Below are 20,505 nucleotides of genomic sequence, written 5' to 3'. Positions count from 1 at the left end.
AACTACTAGTATTAGTATTTCAGTATTTTGTCTCCCTAACAGGGAATATGAGGTGGAGTGAGCCTCTCTGCTCTGCTGCTCTACAGCCTCAGGATTAGGAGCTATTTGCAGACCAAAAGCTGATTCTCGACTTCCACACTCACATGTCTTCACTGTCTCTGCCTCTAAGTCTTTCTTTGGCTCAGCGTCCACACTGTATTTTATCTTTTCACCCGCGCAGCCATGAGTGAAATGGCAAATGGATCCAAACAGAAATTAAAAATCAACATTGCTGGTGACCCAGTTTTTCCCCCTGAATCACAAACATCATCATCATCTGACATCACTGCAGCTGCTTGTGCTCTGTGTGTGTGTGTGTGTGTGTGTGTGTAGCTGCCATTTGCTTTAATCCTGAGGCCATGTTCCTGTGCAGTGATACATAAAACGGCTACATAATCTAATCTGAGCTGTAGTTCTGGTAACCTGCGTGTGTTCTGTGTTCCACACACTGAAATATTCACTGTCAGAAGTAGGTTTTTTCGGTGGAGCAGATGGCAATAATGAAGTATTAATACACATGACCATGGGCATATATTTTGTTGACATGTTGAGGAAGGAAGGGCATGTGTTACTGTGAACGTTAACAGAAGCTCTTTTCAGATTGCGAGCCAGCATGAAAGGTGTCAGGTGCTTTCTTATTTAGCAACTGTTAAATATTGAGATTTTAGAAAAGTCCTTGATAAATGTTAGAGTTGGACTTGAAAATCCTGAAAAATTGCATTAATCTCCAACATTTAGCGAAGGACCTTTCTAAAATCTCAATATTTAACAGAGGAGACCGCCATGGCAGTTTCATGCAGCCGTGCTACGACGACTCCGCCCACATTGAGGAGGGGCTACAGTAATGGAAAAACACGAACCAAACGGTGTAGAGCAGAGCTGTGCCATGTCGTGCCGGGACTGTACAGTGGGAAAAGCATGTTGTCAAGCTAGTTACTCTGCTAGTTAGCAAGTCTTAGTGTTCAATACTAACTAGCATTCAACACAAAAAGAGCCGAGGCTATTGGAAGTTACTTAGAAATGTCCTTATTTTTGAAGGATAAACACTTTTTTCCAATGAATATAACATTAAATGAATCAGAAATACACTCTACATTGTTAATGTTAACGCCTATTCTAGCTGCAAACGTCTGGTTTTTAATTTCTCTCCAGTGTTCTAATGGTAATTGTGTTTGCTAATCGTGTTAGAAGGCTATTGGATGATTAGAAAACCCTTGAAAACCCTTGTGCAATGATGTTAGCACAGCTGAAAATGTTATTATTATTATTTATTATTATTATTATTATTATTTTGAATCAAAATCATTATTTCTAATCTGTGTATATGTCTTGACTATATTTTCTATTCATTTTGCAGAGTGTATAATTTATTTCAAAAGTTCTGAACTGAATTACTATTTAAATCTTAACAGATCATCCATTCTGTATCTACAAAAAGACTGTGTCTTAATTTAATATCTTCTTCAGTCATGGTTCAGTAATGGACACGACTTACACTCGTGCTACTGTATTGTCAAGTTTAAATTGGTTGAATCCCCTGAAAACCTTTGTTTTTGTCCCGTATATAAAGACTTGGATGTTGGATGAATTGGGTGTAAAAGCACAAAGCAGGACAGGCACACAGATGGTGGCTGGCTCATTCAGGAGGATTGACCTTGTTTCCTCCTCAGCTCTGGATTTGATTGTGTATATAATCCATGGTCCTGTGACAAACTGAATGACCGATCACGTGTGAATAAAAGGAGAGTCAGCAGTTTTCGGTGCTGAAAAGAAACAACCCACTCAGTTTGAATACAACGGGTGAAAAAAAACAAAGATCTGAAGCCAAGATTTGTTCAAGTGATCTTGAGCTGAGGATGTTTTATGGTGAGATACTGTAGCTCTGACCCTGCCAAACAAAAATTCACTCTGGAACAATGAGGTGTGGGACGAGGAGGAGTGGAGCAGCAGCAGCAGCAGTAGTTCCACCACCTGCCACCCCTTTAGGTTGTAGGTGGGGTTTTGAGACCCATGGGGGTGAATTTATGTTGGGATACAGCCCAGTTTTCTCCGCCTCCTCCTTCTCTCTCATGTGAGCATATGCTCATAGAGACGCATCCAGAAAACCAGACCCCGTCCATAATCTGAACTCCAAATCTGCCCGAGCATTAGATCTACAGTAATCTGAACCCCGCAGACAAAACAAAGCGTGCTTTCCGAGCAAAACACAGGAGATGTTTACTTGTGTGGGCTATAGAAGCTGCATGGAATTCCTGTCGTGCTCTGTTTGTGGCGTTGCACACCGTATTGAGTGCTTAGTTGCAGACTAAATAGTCGTTACGGCGTGTTTTGGAGTAGAAATATTGAGATTTTACAGGCACGTGTGTGTGAAAGAACACCTTGTTTTTCTTACATAATCCCATCCAGACTTGGTGGATCTGTGTGTGTGTGTGGCGAGAAGTTATTGTGCAACGAGCGAATCAGGGTGCAGTGTTTGCAGCTGTGAGTTTAAGGAGGCCTTGAACCGAGGCTTTTCTCATCCTCTGCATCCCTTTCTTAAATTAAATGTAAACATGTCGTCTTCTTCTTGCCTTTGTATGATCTCCTCAGCTCCATCTTGTCACACATGAATATAGGCCACAGACTCTCTTCTTCAGCCTCATTATTTTCCCCTACAAGCTTGAATGATAAATAATGCAAAGGGGCTTCCTACACATGTAGAGTTAAGAAGCGTGCTGTTTACAGGGTTATCCTCTTCCCCCCCGCTGAAGATAAACTCCCAGCCTTTCACTTTCACCCCTCACCCTCCTCAAGCTCTTTCTCTTCTTCCTCCTCCTCTGTCCCTTCCCCCCTCTATCCCATTTTTATTCCTCTCTTTCAGCCTCTCATGTACTCTCTCTCTCTCCACCTCCTCATGCCCTTGTTCTGATGATCCCCCCGGTCTGTGTGCAGTCTGCAGTGGGACAGATAAGACACACACAGACACACAGACACTATGATAATCACGTTTTAGACACAGTGAAGATCCTCTGCCGCGGGTTCTCTTTCCAAAGTGTTTGATGGCAGCTGCAGGGAAAGATGTGATGTTTGGTGTGTTGTTGGCGTGTTGTCCCTGTGTGACTCCTTCAGGACATGATACAGGACACAGGAAGTCCTGATGGGGACTAAAGCCTGGTCCTAATGAGGCAGAACCATATTTCTATATGAGAATCAGAATCAGCTTTTTTTTTAAACAGGATTAAGACTTGGTTAGGTTAAAGACACACACACAATTACATTTACTCCTGTTACTGTAATTGAGTAGGTTTTTTTGTTTACTTTGTGTACAATTTGTAATTGTACTTTTACCAAAGTGTGTTTTTTTGGAGGTACTGTAATTCACTAAATTTTAAATCACATCCGTTACTCAGTAAGAAAAGGTGAATGACAGGTGAATTGGCGTAAATTAAGGTTCCTGAGTGTGTGAGGTTAAAGTGACCTGACCCACTTTGACTGATGTGTTTACATATTTTATTTTGTCAGCACTTTAATCTGTAAAGGTTTGCCTTTAATTAAAAACAATTCACGTGAGATTTAAGTAACTTTTATTCGGAGTATTTTTTTTAAAAACTTTAAAGGGGAAATAAGTAGTTTATAGTGCCATCTAGAGGAGAGGCTGAAATTTACAACAAAGACCTGCTGCTCTGCTCACCCCCTCCCTTCCCTGAGCGCTACGGTATCCGCAGCTGGTCAAACGTCTTTCTCCGTGTCAGCAGATGAGGTTCGTGAGGCGAGGGAGAGGAGGCGGGACTTCCGCTACAAGTAAAGAGACGCTTGATTTGTTCTCTCGCGTTTGTCCTTACAGGCTCCGGTAGAAACATGGCGTCTCGCTGCTAACAGTGGCTATGCAACCGCGGCCCGCGACCATGTTATTTTACATGACTTTTTGAAACACTACGAAAATGAAACAAAAACTATTATAGAGCGACTAGACAATGCAGGAGCACATAATATGTATAAAAAAGTGGATTCTGGGTTATATAAACCCATAAATACTACACATTGTCCCTTTAAAACCTACTATTACTCCACGGTATTTAACACAAGTTGATTTTTATTGTGTTATTTGATGTCATTCTCTTAAGCAACCTCAGTTGTTTGTTTGTTTTAAATGTGCTCTATAAATACATTTGAGTTGAGTTAAGTCAAAGTAAATCAACATAGTGGTAATTAAACTAAACTAAAACGAAACATTTACAAAATAAAAAATGAACTATTAAAACTAACTCATATTAAAAACCTAACCCAAACTAATGAAAAATCCCAAACTACTCTCTCTCTCTCTCTCTCTCTCTTTCTCTCTCTCTCATTCTAACCCAAAGGAGGCGGAGCTATTGAACAGGCCCCGCCCACTGGGCTGTGACTTGTTCGCAGTGTGTGTGACAGAGGCAAGCTGGGCTGTCCTGAGCATTATCTCTCTTTCACACACACACACGCACACACATCCCGTAATACACATAAACAAACACACACACACACACAGTAAACAGCCTCCGCCACAGTCTGCATGCGCGCGCTCACAGCTTAAGTCCATATTCAGCTGTCTTTCTCTCCTCTGCTGCTGAGAGCTGACGATACACAGTTACCTCTGCTCAAGACACAAGGAGAGAGGGAGGAGGAGAAGAAGAGAGGGAGGAGAGGAGGACAAGTTCAGCAGCAGCCTCTCAAACTCTCTGTCGGTGCAGTCATTCCTCATCAGGAAGTGTCTCTCTGCTGTAGTTCAAGGACTTTTGTTTTTAAGAGGAGAAGAAGAAGAAGAAGAAGAAGAAGAAGAAGAAGTGTACGTTCACATGACATAATCCGAGTGAATGGGTTGCCATGGTGACTCACCCAGGGAGCCTGACCCGCGCCGAGTGAATGGAGGGAGAGTCTTGGACGCCAAGTGAAGGATAAACTAACAGAGAGGGAGAGAGGGGAGTCACTCACCACACAGAGAGAGAGAGAGAGGAGAGACTAAAAGCAGTGGTGGACACAACAGAGAGGAGGACACAGAATGGAGGACGGCTTCTCCAGCTACAGCAGCCTGTATGACACCTCATCACTGCTTCAGTTCTGCAACGGTAAAGCCTCCAAATCCTGCCCTGACATGACATCAGCTGACACCATGTGTCCTCAAGGTTTATGATGCTGTTCATGCATCACTTTTCTCTCTCTCTCTTACATAAATATATATACTGTTTAAACCTGGCTGCAATGCTACAGATTAACCAGTGCACAAAGAAGAAGATGTTTTGTTTGTATGATCAGCTCAAGATTAATGTCAACAGTGTAGGACGGACAGGAAGCAGAGAGCTGATAAACAAAACAAGAGGAGCTTGTGATGAGTGTATTTCTGTCGTCTGATTACAATCGGCTTTCACAGCGCGAGACAAAACGCAGAAACCTCCACGAGTAACTGTAATGAAAGTTGTTCTCTGGCAGGAGAAAGCTCTGCTGATGTTGTTCTGGGTGGGAGAGAGTGACTCAGGGATGAGCAGAGAGCAGCATGACACATCACTATGACCTCAGTTTAGGAGCTGTTTCCAATCAGCTTCAGAGTTTCAAAATAAGCTTATGCAACGTTTGGTTTCATTTTTTTAAAAATGAAAATGAAAATGAAAAGCTACTTCTCTGTTTACTTTAAAATGATCCATTTTCTACCGCGGCTCCCAGCTGACGTACAGTAGGGCGACAGGCGGCGGTCACACCCTTTGTATGTTTTGTTTTATTTATTTATTTATGTCACTCTGTTTCAGCTGCTGTTGTTTTTAAAGTGCTTTATAAATAAAGTTGTATTGGATTGGAAAGGACGGGTCACCAGTGCATCACAGGGACACACAGAGACAAACCATTCATTCTCTCACACTCGAGCGGTAGAACATGGATGGATGAATGTTCTCAGTGCTGTGTAAACATTATCAGTCGGTGTGGAATCACATTGTGAGATCTCTCTGTGTGCTTTGCTATAATTTCACAAATTACTCGTGTGGTGAATCTGGTTAAAAGGCTCTTGTCCCTCGTGGGTTGCTCTCATTAAATTTGCATAAATGTAGGTCATCCTATACTAAAATGTGTTTTTATGTTTATTATACTTCTTGTGAAGTGTAGCTCTGTTAATGCACATCTTCCAATGTGAAGGAAACAGGAATAAGTTGACGTCTAAGTGAAATGAATGTGAGCGTGAGATCTGTTTGTGTCAGTGATCACACCTGACCTGAAAAACAGGTGTAGCTGTCTCCAGTCATAGAAACTTAGTGGGAATCCACCTTTAAAACTCTTGACTGATAGTGTGCTGCTCTGTCAAGGTTGACCTGAGCTTAGCCAGGAAACCTTGTGTGATGTAAAGGAGATTTTTTTTGTAGATTGCAGCTTTGCACGACCAAGCCCTGTCTTATACTTCCCCATCTCCTCGTACCTTGCTCCTCCAGCACGACTCTTGATGACCCCGTACCTGTTTTTAAGAGTCCGAGACTTTTAAGAAGGAGTTGAAAACGTATCTTGATTGATTTTATTCTGTTTATGTCGTATGTGCTCTTATTGTCCTTGCTGTAGTATTGTATTTATGCACTCTGTGAAAAGTGCAAAGTAAATAAGCTTTATTTACTTCCAAAGTATAAAACAAACAAGTGACATGACTGTGAGCAGAGGGAGAATCATCTTAAGAAGAGCTCACACGTAATCCTTCACTATGTCACGTTTTCCTCTCTGTGTGTGAAAGTAGATGCAGGAAAACATCTTGATTTTCTCTCCTCCAGCCCCTTTGCTTTGTATTCTTTACTCTCTCTCTTTATTTCCCACACATTCAGTAAACTCACTTAAAGGGCAGTTTCTCCCCCCCCCCCACATATACACTTTTTCCACAAATGAAGGATAAACTTAAAGGTCCCATATTATGCAAAATCAACTTTTTAATCATTTAAATCCTTATATTTGGGACTCTGTAGGTCCTTTCAGTCAACTCACTCATGTTTTTGTGGTTCTCCTCAGTCTAAATACAGGAGATAAAACGGGATGTTAACTTCCGTGCTCACTGGGACGTCACAATGCGCTAAATTCCTGGAATTGTTGTCTCGCTGAGCTCCGCTTTGTCCATAAAACACGTGAGAGTGCTAGAGAGGGCAACGGCATCTGAAAACAAAAAAGTCCGCGAAAAGTTCTATTCTTGGCTCCACAGTGCAGCACAGAGTCCTACACAAACTTCCAGCCTCAGAGGATTTATCTGTCCAGTGGATACATGTTATATATGACAGCAACGTGCCTGCTAGATCACTTTTCCGAATGCTAACTGCTGTTAGCTCCCAGTAGCCTCTGTGGATGATGTCATTTCCTGTCCCTTAAGTGTTCTGAACAGGGCTGTTTTGTCAGGGTGACTGAACTGCTGTGGTGCTTCATTCTTAAGGTATTTTGACCAAAGCATGTCACAGACATGTTCATTAGGACACCAGGGAACTAGTTTAACTTGGAGAAATAGGGTGTAATATGGGACCTTTAGAATCATTATGCGGCTGCTGTGTTTGTTTAATTCACATTCTGTCACAGAGTCAGATTAAATTTGACCAGGATTGGATTTTTTCCACATCTTTACCTCATAAAACTTGACAGAAACACAGTAAACAGGCTTTTGTTTTCTTTGAAGGAAGTGACTTTGACGTTGAATTTTGGTCAATTTTCTTTACAACACAGGGTGGAATGAAAAGGAGCTAGTTGAAGGCGTGTGCCTTTGTGGGTGTTTAAGTTGGTTGTAAGTTTCTTACATACACACACAGAGAGAACCAGTGTGTGTATGAACTCAGATGCACTCACAAATCAATGATGTCATTTATTCTACTCGGATGAACTACAACACACACACATGCAGGCTGATGAAGCAAGTGGATCCTTTTAGAGCAGCTGCTTTTTCTTTTTTAATGGTAAATCACATTTGGAATGGGCCGTGGTCTGGAGGACAGGACACATGTAATTGAGTTAGTTTATGTTTGCGCTGCTGGTAACAAGATTGTTGTTGTTTTTAGAGGAAATGACTATGAGGTCACATTAAGCTGGAGAAGAGAGATGGCGTTCAACGTTGGTCGTCAACATTTTAAAAAGCTTTTTTCTCAGTGTTATGAACAGACCAGTTTTTTTTTTTGTTTTATTGATGTGCTTCAACATTTCGTATGATGTTTTTTTGCATTTTTATGTCAGAAAAGCAGTGCTTAATGCGAGCTTACTCTTTATATTATTTGTATTTTTGTAGTTTTGCATCTCAGATCGCAGTATAGCATTTATAATAAGTCTTTTTTTCATGTCTACTCTAAAACACATTGGTAAAATAGAGTAGAATTTCATTTAAATAGGGACAATCCAGTTAACATATTTCCAATACATACATACATGCAACTGATGTGCTGTACCTAGAGTTTATAGCTAGTTTGCAACTCTTTTGCATGAACAGTATAATGACATATACATGATCGAACGTGTGAAAACGACACTAAAATGCTGAAATGACACACAATAACAATTGTCAAATTATATAAAACACAATCAGTACAGTAAAATAGGATAAAAACACTGTAGTTGTATATGAACATCAGAAAAACATAAAAAAATGTTGCAATAATTATTTTATTATTTTTATTTTATATAAATATTATATGTGCGAAACAAAGATTAGATTAGATTAAATGTATCATTAATCTAAAATTATATTTTTTTACACATTTTGTCTTGAGGAAAATTGCAGTAGGCCCTTGTTCAGCCCTGTGTGTTAAATGTAATCATCTCATGTTCATTAGCTCCTGATGTCACCATCGTGTCTTCATAAGAAACCCTGGCTCCCTCACAGTCTACTGTAATAGAGGTGATCACACATTCATGCATCTCGCCTCTCTGCACACCAACAAATCCATTCCACGGTACAATCTCTGGTGTGATTGGTTCATTTACCTTTTGAGGTAAAGAGTGTCTGCTCAGATTTGGATCAAACAACCTCTGCATCTTCCCGCTCCAACACTCGTGCCGAGCGTGATGGAGGTTTGATGGAGGACAAAACCAGCAAAGGAAGAAACATTTACATAAACTTAAGGAAATAAAACCTTAAAACTTGTTGGTATTTTCACAGTAGAGGTGACACGACACCATCCTGGCCTCCTCCCTTTCCTTGACTCTGGATCTGTCGCTAATTGAGTCCAAACCTTGTACGATGACAGCACGTGTAGAGGGATTAGGATTAAAGTAAATCTCGCTCACGTTACAAAGCAAAGCAACCAAGAAGGGATGACTTTGTTTTTCCTTAAAGTAGTTCCACCAAACTTAAATCTCTGTTTACGCTAAGATGATTAACCTCAGGTTAATGGGAGCGTTGGTTGTCACAGTTTCTTTGACCATGTATAAGGTTTTATTATACTATATTTTTGACTGAATAATTGCTTTGAGTTTGGTTAAATGGAATTGTTTACAGTTTACGGAACGGAAGGAATACATACTTTAATTGTGGAACTTTCTGAGAATAAAACACTACACTACACTCTAACATAGCTGTGTGAGGAGCTTATGTGCCGTGTTTTCCAGCGTCCTCTACCTTCTCTTCTCTTCTGTTCTCCTCTTAAATATTAACGCCTCATAAAAATCCACTGGTAAAGCTGACCGCTGAGTTGTCAGTCAAAAATATTGATGTGAATGGATAACTCATCCTCTTCTTCTTCTGCTGAGTCATGTAATGGCTGACATCGATCTCTTTTAGCTGTGTCATGGAACAGTTTTGTTTTTTCTTCTACAGTGTTGTTTGTTCTTCCATTTTCATTTCTTTGCAATGCCTCAAGGTGAAAGACTTTTTGTTGCGTTTTTTTGGTTTTTCTGCGGATATTGTGTAGCACTGGTGTCTTTAGAGGCCACACAGGGGCGCACTGTTGCCTCACATTAAGAAGGGCGCTGGTTCGCCTTACGTTCGGGGACCATTCTGGGTGGAGTTTGCAAGAACATGCAGGGATGGATTGCTTTTTTTTAACACTCTAAATTGCCCGTAGATGTGAGTGAGTGAGTGAATGATTGTTCATCTCAATATGTTGTCCCTGGATTAAATATTCAGATTAAATATGAAATAAATGTACAAAGACGAAAAAGCACATTTTCACTACAATTCTAGTTAGTTTTGTACACACATTTTTGTTGTTGTTTAAAACAAAACAAACAACAACTTTTATTCTAATTTCAGCTAACGAAAATGGTTTTTCGTTGGTTTTCATTAGCTATAATAACCTTGACACTTACACAGTCTCAGTGTGTGTATTCATTACCACATAGTAGCACTGTACAGTTATAGTACTGTAGTATAATATGCTCCAGGCCACAGTGTGAGTGAGTGTGGTCTAATGGAGCCCTTGGAGCTAGTTGACGCCACTTATGCCGTTATAACAGTCTGATGTTAATGTGGTAGCAGCGTTTGACGCTGACGTTGTCGTGAATCTTCCCTCCTCAAATACTGGTGAAGGGAAGGTCATGCGAGCAATATGTTGTGTATAATGTCAGTTAAACGCAAAGGTCAATGAGCAGACTGATAGTAAAGCTTCCTACGTCATCTGACATCCTGACATTATACTATAGAGCAATGCAATGACCACAATTGTGTTCCAGATCATTTCATATCAAGAAAATGACCAGGGGTGGGAAGAGTATTGAAGTACTGTAGTCTACTCAAGTAAAAGTACCACTATTTTGATAACATTTAGTAAAAGTACTGGTCTAAAAATGTACACAAGTAAAAAAAAGTAGCTTGTTTAAAATTAGGGATAGACCGTTTATCGGCCGGGCGAATTATCGGCGCAGATATTCGGCATTTTGGCGCATATCAGCTTTTTTTTTAATCTGACGGCCGACACTTTTTGTTAGAATTTTATAACAAAGATGTCTATTGTCTATTAGGTTAAAAAATCATGTTGCAAATCTGGAAAAGCTGTTTAATAAACATATACTTAAAGGCATTTAAAAGTTTAAAGTGTTGGTGTATTACTAAAAAATTTGACGCCAATATTTTCACTTTAACTCCAAGTATCGGTTATAGGTCTCCTTGACTACTAATTATCGTAACGGCCCTGAAAAAAAACATATCGGTCTATTTCTAATTGAAATGTACTCAAGTTAAGTTACTCAGTTACTTTTTTAAATCAAGGGGGTTCTTTCTTATGTCGTGGAAAAAGGACAAAGCGACACAAAATTTTACAAATTAAATTGCTGACAAAATAAAATATGAAATCTGTGCTAAATCTGTGCTAAATATGAAAAGCTCCTTTATCACAAGGTCGGAGAGCAGACGCACTGTGGCTGTGCGGCCAAGTCCTTGAACCTTTGGAGTCATAATTGTGTAAAAATGAAAGCCATAAACAGACTCTTACATTACAGTCATTTAGCAGATGCTTTTACCCAAAGCGACTTACAAGCACAAAGTAGGAGGAATGGTAAAATGTGTTCAGCAGAGCGTTAAATTCTACCTGTGAGGGGGAGGGGGAGGGGCCACCGGTCGTAAATCACACGAGTCACGAGGAGTCCCAAAGACATGCTATTATTTTTAGTCTCTGCTCGTTTTCTGGTGCTTTGAGTGTCATCGCAGCTTCTCTGTCCAGTCAAGGCGAGAGAATGGAGATTGCGTTGTGTGGTTTCACACATGAAGATGCTACAGTCTACAGTCTATCACAGTCCATGTTATACAACATTTAGAGTGTCCAATTTGCCTGAATCTACATGTTTTTGGACTGTGTGAGGAAATCAGAGAACCCTGAGACTCCATGTACAAAAAGCCCTTGTTCCAATGGGGAATCTTCTTGCTGCGAAGGCTTAAGAGTGGTAACCAAGTTTGATTCTGTCTTAGTTTTATATCTATTTGTAGTTGTTTTTGTGTCCAGTGCGTTTGTTTATGATTGTTTTACATATCTCTGTGGATGGTTTTGCATTAATTAAGGCTTGAGCACGGAATGGTTCTTCGTGCCTTGTGTTTTCCTTCAGATTAATATTATTCCGTGTCATTGCAGTCATTTTTGAGCGGGTTAACGTGCATTAAAAACTGTTGAAACTTTGCATGGAGGTCAGGTCTGTGAGAAAAATGCTTTATTGACACATGGGACCCGTGTGTTGCACCAGGGCTCTATAGTGCCCCCTAAGGCAAAACATGGATGGGAGCAAGCCAAGATTGAGTTGCACCAAATTACACGAAACTTGGTTGAATTTTGTAATTTGCACGCTTCATAAATGCACGTTTATCATACTGACGTAAAAAACATTTGTATTACTTCCTGGTTGCTGTGTGTCTCTTTGTGGTTGTTGTGTGCCTCATTGAAGTTTTGTTTTGTGTCTTTGTTATTTCTCTTCGTAGTTGTTTTGTTGCAGTGGCACAACAGTAGAGACTACCGTTCAAAAGTTTGGGGTCACCTATACAATTTTTATACAATGAAAAGTCACACTTTTATTCATCAAAATAGTTGTTTTTTGTTTTCTAATCATCCAATAACCTTCTAACATGATTAGCAAACACAATGTACCATTAGAACACTGGAGAGAAATGGGCCTCTATACACCTATGTACATATTCCATTAAAAACCAGACGTTTGCAGCTAGAATAGTCGTTTACCACATTAACAATGTATAGAGTGTATTTATGATTCATTTGATCAAATTTTTCAGGTTTTCCTTCAAAAATAAGGACATTTCTAAGTGACCCCAAACCTTTGAACGGTAGTGTAAAATTAGATATTCTGCTGAAGATCAGGTGTGTTTTCAGTTCAATGTCAGAGCCGTGTTTATGAAAATGGACTGCACTTTAGTGTGACACCTGAAAGTAAATCATTACGCAGTAACTCCTGAAATGAATTGAACATTACACAGCAGTGTTGGAGCCAGATAGAGTTCACAAATGGAAGCACACCACGAATGAAACTCTCATTCCACATGAAATCAGCTTTTAATATCCTCTTCAGTCATGTTTTATCATCATCTCTCTCTCAGCGTCCAGATGGCTGATATATGTCTGGCCCATGTTCAGTCTCAGGCTCACATGTGTGTGAGCCCCATTCTCGCACCACAGTGGAAATTTGGTTTCCCATAACAACAGTGTCACTGGATGGAACAACAGTGCACACACACACACACACACACACACACACACACACAGTGAACAAGTGTCCCGCCTCCTGTTCCTTCCTGGCTGTTTGTTAGCGAGGCACAAAGCCCTGTTTTATGTGAGAAAGGTTCAGGGTGAGAGAAAGAGGCTTGTGTCAGAGCCTGGTGGAGCCACTGCCAAGTATAATTTAGTGGCTCTTTCTTCGCTAAAAGTCACAGCAATAAAAAACATGCACATACTGTAAATTCAAGCGTCATGTGTTAATCGGTAACTTTCAAATTTGCTGCCTTGACAGGATGTAGAAAATGATAACTGCATGTGCTGATATAGTGTACAACAGCTCTATAACTATGGATGGGATCATAGCAGTTTCGTGCAGCCGTGCTGTGATGACCATGAGTCAGTCGGTACTACAGTGGAAAAACTATATACTCAACACAAAAATACTCCGTTTTGATTCATTTCGTGTACATTTCAGTCAATTTGCACCTTTTTCCAACTACTTTAATGCCTTTTAAATGTATGTCCATTTCGCTGCTCGAAATTGCCTTTTCTAGTTGTTAACCTTGTTTCAGGAATTAATGCAACTGTGGATTAATGAGGACGAGCGTGGCAGAGAGAGAGTAGATGCAGACGGCAGCTGCTGAGCTCAAACCCTCTGAGAATAGGGATTTCATAGCATTGTGCAAGATCTTCTCCACATATCCAGCATTAATCCCTCGGTCACCCCATGAACACTTCCTCTTTAACGCTCCTGTAAAGCAGCGTGTTGGTATATGATCCACTGTGTACACTGTGAACACATACATGTGACTCAGATTATGTTGAAACCTCCCTTTAACTTTTCCCTTTGTCCACTTTAATCTGCGCACAGTCCAAGAGGAAGACGACAAAAATACAGATGTCAGTGTTGCTTCATCCGATACAAACGGATCAAAATCAAATCCAGACGTCATTGGCTCCTACATATTGTGTGTGTATGTGTGTGTGTGTGATACAGAGAGCGTCAAGATGACCCCATTTTGACCACAGGAAGGATGTAACCGATGGGAGGAAGGAGTGGTTTAACATGCTGCTCGTATCTCTGCTGGGGGTCGTTTGACCTTTCATCACGCTCCTCTCTTTGACCCATAAACACGCACACACTCATGCTCTTTATAGGCCGTGTTGACACTCACTCATTCTCCACCTTTTAATCCCTCTGTCAGTCTTGTGACATTTAAACGACAACAAGCTCCGCGTGATGAGATGTGTCCCCCTTTGACCGCTCCTCTCCCCTTAAATCCCCACTCAGGTTGTGTGTATGACGGCTTTTCCCTTTCTCGGATCCGCGTCTGTCCATGACCAAGCTCTTAAGCACCAGTCCAGCAGGAGCCATGACGGCAGCTTGTAATCTCTAATCTATTCACCGATCAGCTGATACACATCTGTGAGCTTGTGACGCATGAGACCGATGACATTTTGAGTAGCTTGTTTTTTTCTCCTTGACGTGTTTTCTAACGCCGTTTTTCCACGACATGGTCACAACTCGCCTCGGCACGGCACAGCGCAGTTATTTTGCTTTTCCATTAGTGCTAGTACCTGGTACTTTTTTTTAGAAGCGAGCTGATTGGTCATAGTGTCGTCACAGGAAGAGTCATGAGTCCGACACAAGAATCAAAGCGAACAATGGCAAACTGTAGATCAGTTAAAATGACTTAAAAATCCTGAAAACTTGCTTTAATCTCCAACATCTAGCACAGAAAAGTCTAAAATCTCAATATTTAGCAGAGGAGTCTGGTGTATTTAGCGACAGCACTGCTGAAACCCGGCGATGGCGAGCGTAGAGCCGGTGTATTCCAGTTCAGTGGCTGTGTTAGACGGAGTCTGTGCTCCGGTACTGAACTCATCTTTTTAATTCACTGATTCTAATGATTCAGTAGGTCGAAAACAACTGATTTACAAGACACTAGTCCCTAGTTTGTGTGTGTGTCGTGTATAGATCACGGCAGTTTCATGCAGCCGTGCTGTGATTGTAATGGAAAAAAACAACCAAACCGTGTAGTCGAGCCGTGCCGAGGCGAGGTGAAGCGGGACCGTGTAGTGGAAAAGCAGCATTGTTTCTCAATATTCTGACATGGACGATTTCAGTCAGACTGTCATTTTCTTCATAGTTGCCTCTCTCATGTTTTGCATTATATCAGCTGCACCGTCATCCACTTCCTGCCAAAACAACAACAACAAAAAACCCTGTTTGTCACCTGATTATGATTAGTTCTATAGACTGAAGTCAGGTTGTGCTTGGAGGAAACGTCGTCCTTCCTCAAAGGCACAGTTTGCAGCAGCTGAGCAGGCACCGTGGCGGCGCTGCAGCACCTGGCTGAGTGCACGCTGTTGGCAAAGGTGCTGCTGAGCAGGGGACTCTCTTTGAAGATGTGATAGTAGCAATTCCTGTTTGTGCAAAAAACAGGATCATTGACACAATGTTGTGACAGGATGTTTACTGCAGTGCTTTGATCTGGTTGTGTTTTTTTTTTTTCTTCACACCCATGCCACTGTGGTGCGGCTAAGCCTGGCATCTGAAATTGCCATCAAGTCAGGTCACCTTCATTGTTTGGCTCCTCTGCACCATAATGCAGTCCTTTATTCATCATATATTCTGTATATATATATATATCTATATATACGTGTAACATAAATCCTCTCATAGGTGTGTAAATGTGCCAGTGTGTACTGAGCCAGGGAGTGAGTCAGCGAAAAAAAAAGAAGAAAAAAAGAAGCCTTAGAGCTCAGCAGATCAGAGAGAATCTGCTGCAGAGGATATTTTAAACATGAGCTTGTGCACTGCTCAAAATGTGTTCCCTCTGTGTCTCCACTGGACTATTTTTAGTCCCATCAGTGTATTGATATTTTTGCTGCTGAATGAATGAGACGAGTCAGAGCTCGTGTCCAACCCCCAGTGTTCATTATTAACGACGAGTACAGTAAATGACTCTGACAATGGTTTCCCGCATGTTCCCCCGAAAAATACAGCGGCGAAGCTGCGTGACACTTCAAATTCTGCAAGTCATTGAGCTTTGGTGGTCACTTTATGTTAATGACCTACATTTTGTCTTACTTTTATTGTGGTGGGTAATCTGTTGAAAAGTGATGCTTTTAATTTGAAAGGGTAAATATAGAGAAAGTAAAGGACAAAACGAGAAAAATGAAGGCTGCAAAAGGAGTCTTTAGCACTTTAACGTGTGTTTTGAGTTGTTTTTAATCTCAATGAGTACTTTATAGAGTTTCATATGAATGTGATGCTAGTTGCATCACTTCATTAGCATACTCTTTTACAAGGAAACATACAATTTGAAGTTATAACAGTTGGTTTATGTGCACAATTTATGAAGAAACTGTTTTGTTTTACACATTTTATTGCAATATTCCCATATTAAAGTGTTGTTGACTAAAATATATACATTTAGCACTCCAGTAGAGGGAGTCTGAGATGGCATTGAAATGGCGTAAGAGGAGTTAAATGATGATGAGTCAAATTTTGTATTTATTTGCTTTCTTGTCTTTTCACCAGCTTTTACAGTGCAGGTAAAGATAGGAGTTATAAGTTCAGACAAGACGGTTCTGAATCAGTGATGACATGTTTATAGAACTGCAATGTCATTTATACAAGCAGCAGCAGAGATTGTTGATAACAAAATGACACTGATATCAACAGCAGATGTTATTTTAGTGAAGGGTTGCCTGGTTTTTTTGTTTGCCCTTTCCTGCGTCTCTGGCTGAAGTGATGGACTGAGGCACTAAAGCAGAGAAGCGGTGCTGAGGGAGTGACATTGCCTTGCAGAGGATGGTAACAGGGAGCAGTGTTGTCAAAATCCATTAGGCCGAGCAGACAGATCGGCTCAGATGCATCTCGGATTTTGTGACTCACTCGGCCACATATTGACCTGATAATGAAACAAGGACCGGAGAAGAAGAAAGTCAGGCAGTGGCTGATGAAGACTGACAGAAATGAGGTAATTTAAGCAGCCGGCTGACAGGTGTGAACATCACAGATTGGTGTTTGTGAAGATCTACTCTTGTGGGGACAAAAGAGAGACAGGGAGCATGTGGTGATGGATTTAATGGGAAGTGGAGATTGATATCTCACTGATACTTGGCTGTCTGGACAGAAAACACATGACCTGAACCCCAGGTCACGGAATATGACGCTCTGTGCAGCTTCACACCAAAAGCAAACATCATTTTCTGATTTCCGACCCTACCTTTTTTAACGTGTTATCAGGGCGTTGCCTCACACCCAGGGGTTTATTCATGGGGAGTGTAGATGTTAGTGCACAGCTGGGGAGTCACATCCGTGACAGCCAGTCATTGTACTTCACTGTGTCAGCGTTGGGAGCAGCAGACCCACAACAGATGCTGAACAAACAATAGAAGCTTTATCTGTGTGTGATGTGTGAATATGAACAAGGATTTCTTCAAAAAGAGTTTCTCAGGTGAGCAGAAAGTTATTCAGGTCCAGCTGTATATTCTTCATTTGGATGATGGCGGGAATATTAGTGTTTGCCTGAGGAAACAAGACTTTGTGTGGAAATAAGTGAGCATGTAAACTGATATGTGTTATTGTGCTTCTGTGCACCTGTACTGTCATTTGACTTCTTGTCTGCAGAATGCAGGTTTCATTGTGGGGAAACTCAAGATTGAGAGGAGAGTGCCATCATTACATCGCAGCCTGTCACACCCGGTGAAACCAAACTACACAATTCTCTGCTGATGTTTTTGTACAGTTGTACCAGTCTACCTGTATATAGTGTGAAACTCAGCTGTGGACTCAAAGACCATGAATTTATCTCAGCTACATATACATGTTCTTTCATGTATTGGTAACACTTTAGATGAGGGAACACATAGGTGCTTACTAACATGCATATAAGTAGCATACTAGCCCTTTATTTGTAAATATCAAGCACGTATTAACACCTTATGTAGGAAAAATATTAATTAGTGTTGTAAAAGATGTAGAATAAGGTGTTAATATGTGCTTAATGATTACTAATAGAGGGCTAGTACGCTACTTATATATGTTTGTAAGCACAGAGTTAATGGTGTTACCCATTTATTGACATTTACAATACATTAAATCACAGTAAGTTAAATAGAGAAATCATTACCATCAGTCTCACTGTATTGGGAATTTTTTGCACACTAACTATATCCAACCTCAGCCGTATTATTTGGCTACATGCATATAAAGTATCCATGTTTCCTCTTTGACGTGCAGCTGATTGGCCAAAAAACAACACCAAAATCACAAGAATAGCCAACAAAGCTCAGTATGCTAAGTAACTGTGGTATCACCACACCCCCAACATGGAATCGCTTCACGCTTCTTTGTGATTTACATATTCTGTAAAAAAACGAAAATCACTCATATTTGAAATAATATTACAAACACATTTATTTGACTTGTTGCTGGTTTTTCCGTGTGACACATATTTGAGGACAGGCTGCGTTCAGGAATGTTGTGATTTCCCTGAGCAGTTTTCTGTTTATCTAAGAGCCTCAGGCGCTCATCACCACTTTAGCTATTACCAGCTTATATGAAAATTCAAGAGTGTTTGAAAGTCACGGCCGACGGTTTTGAGAATGTTATTTATTAACCAAAGTCAGGAGCTTCCCCTGATTTCAGTGACGTTTACGACAGTCGGGGGTTGAAGGCAGATAGATTCACTCCGTCTCATCACCACATGTCTGCTCTCTAATACATAATGCATCAGGCCTTTATTACAAGTCTGCAGGGGGAAAAACACAGCAGTGATTCACATTAATATTTCATCAAACTGCTGTGACATCAAAGGCTTAATGGAGGAAATATTATGTGTGTTATGGTTAATGAAGTGGACCCCGGTGGACAGGGGGCGTGGCCTCCATCATGGCATCAGGTGGAGAGGTGAAAATAATGTGTTCAGTTAATTTTAAGCCCAAAAGCCAGATGGACAGATATTATTAACAGGGTCATGAATGGTGATGTGGTTTAGCAGATCTTTCACAAAGAGTCTGAATGTTATTCCTGGGTATTATTCCACTCTCAGCTTTGTGCTTTTTTTTTTTCTTTAAAGACGTGTTTTTTTCTGAAAGGGAAAAAAAAAGCACAATCTTGACATTTTGTTTTCTAATTAAAATCTCAAGAAAGAAAAGAATTGTATAGTATTTTCAAAATATTTCTCTTATTTTACTTAAATTTCCTTATTACCTTAGAGACTCTCTTAGAAATAAGGGTTCCAAAAGCATCCTTCTACAAGGGCTGAGGTTCTTCCTGGAACCATTTTCAATAACCGATGTAAAGCAGGTTCCTTGTTTTATTACCCGGAAGTTGTAGCCCCTAGCCACCGTTCAGCATCAGCCTGTAACACTCTTGACAGCAGCTCTGCGTGTTCCCACAGATGACAGTGCGTCAGCCGCCAGCAGCATGGAGGTGACCGACCGCATCGCCTCCCTGGAGCAGAGGGTCCAGATGCAGGAGGACGAGATTCAGCTGCTGAAGTCCGCTCTGGCCGACGTGGTCCGCAGGCTCAACCACTCTGAGGAGCAGCAGCAGGCCATGGGGTCACGCAGAGGACCGACCAAAGGTAACGCACATGTCCGTTTGTGTCTTTCCACATCAAGGCCGTTGACGCCCACGTGTGAAATCACTGCACCGCATTCAGAGTTTTATGTCCACAAATGCGCGTTTGATGGATGAAACTTGAGCAGATTATGACTGGGAGCTGCTGCAGTGGAGTGGATGTAGTTACAGTTTGATGTGGGAGCTGGAGGGCGATGATGGTTCAGGCTCAGAACTGAGCTCCTTTATTGTTCCTCTCCCCTCTTCAGTGGAGCTGAGCAGCTGCGGGGCTGCAGCTCTACTGAAGCACAGTGATGTGTTTAACATGACACAGACACAGTCTGCATATAGACACACACACACACACACACACACACACACACACACACACACACACACACACACACACACACACACACACACACACACACACACACACACACACACACACACACACACACACATTCATCTTCTTTAATGTGCTAACAAAATTACAACCTCGCTTTGCCCCTGCTGTGTAATTACTACATGAGAGATAACAAAAGCAGTGTGTGTGTGTGTGTGTGTGTGTGTGTGTGTGTGAGAGAAACACTGTGTCTATTAAATATTTATCACTGCAGATGAAGCCACAGCTTGGATCTGTTACTCTGGGCAGCCTCACAAGGTTATTATAGTAAACTATATAGAAAACAAACGAAATAACGAAAACTAAAATTGAAAAAACATTTTTGTTAACTTAAAAAAAAAAATTAAAAAAATAAAGTGTTGTTTATGTGCGTCTCAGCAGTATGATGCACA

General features: G+C 40.9%; 1 protein-coding gene across 2 annotated transcripts in view; it reads left to right on the top strand.

The window, feature by feature from the left end:
* eml1 (EMAP like 1) overlaps window positions 1–20,505 on the top strand; it is a 43,536-nt gene that overhangs the window by 3,918 nt on the left and 19,113 nt on the right. The window contains exons 1-2 of one of the 2 annotated variants that reach the window (XM_083910609.1): window positions 4,901–5,117; window positions 19,547–19,732. In XM_083910609.1, coding sequence (XP_083766735.1) covers window positions 5,051–5,117; window positions 19,547–19,732 — 253 coding nt within the window. In that variant the 5' untranslated portion in view covers window positions 4,901–5,050. Of the gene's footprint in view, window positions 1–4,900; window positions 5,118–19,546; window positions 19,733–20,505 lie in introns of those variants that run through there. The other variant, XM_083910610.1, reaches the window with a different exon arrangement.

Source organism: Microchirus variegatus, assembly GCF_963457635.1.
Source record: "Microchirus variegatus genome assembly, chromosome: 2".
Lineage (NCBI taxonomy): Eukaryota > Metazoa > Chordata > Actinopteri > Pleuronectiformes > Soleidae > Microchirus > Microchirus variegatus.
Note: the sequence above shows the minus strand (reverse complement) of the source record. Positions and strands in the feature narration are given on the sequence as shown.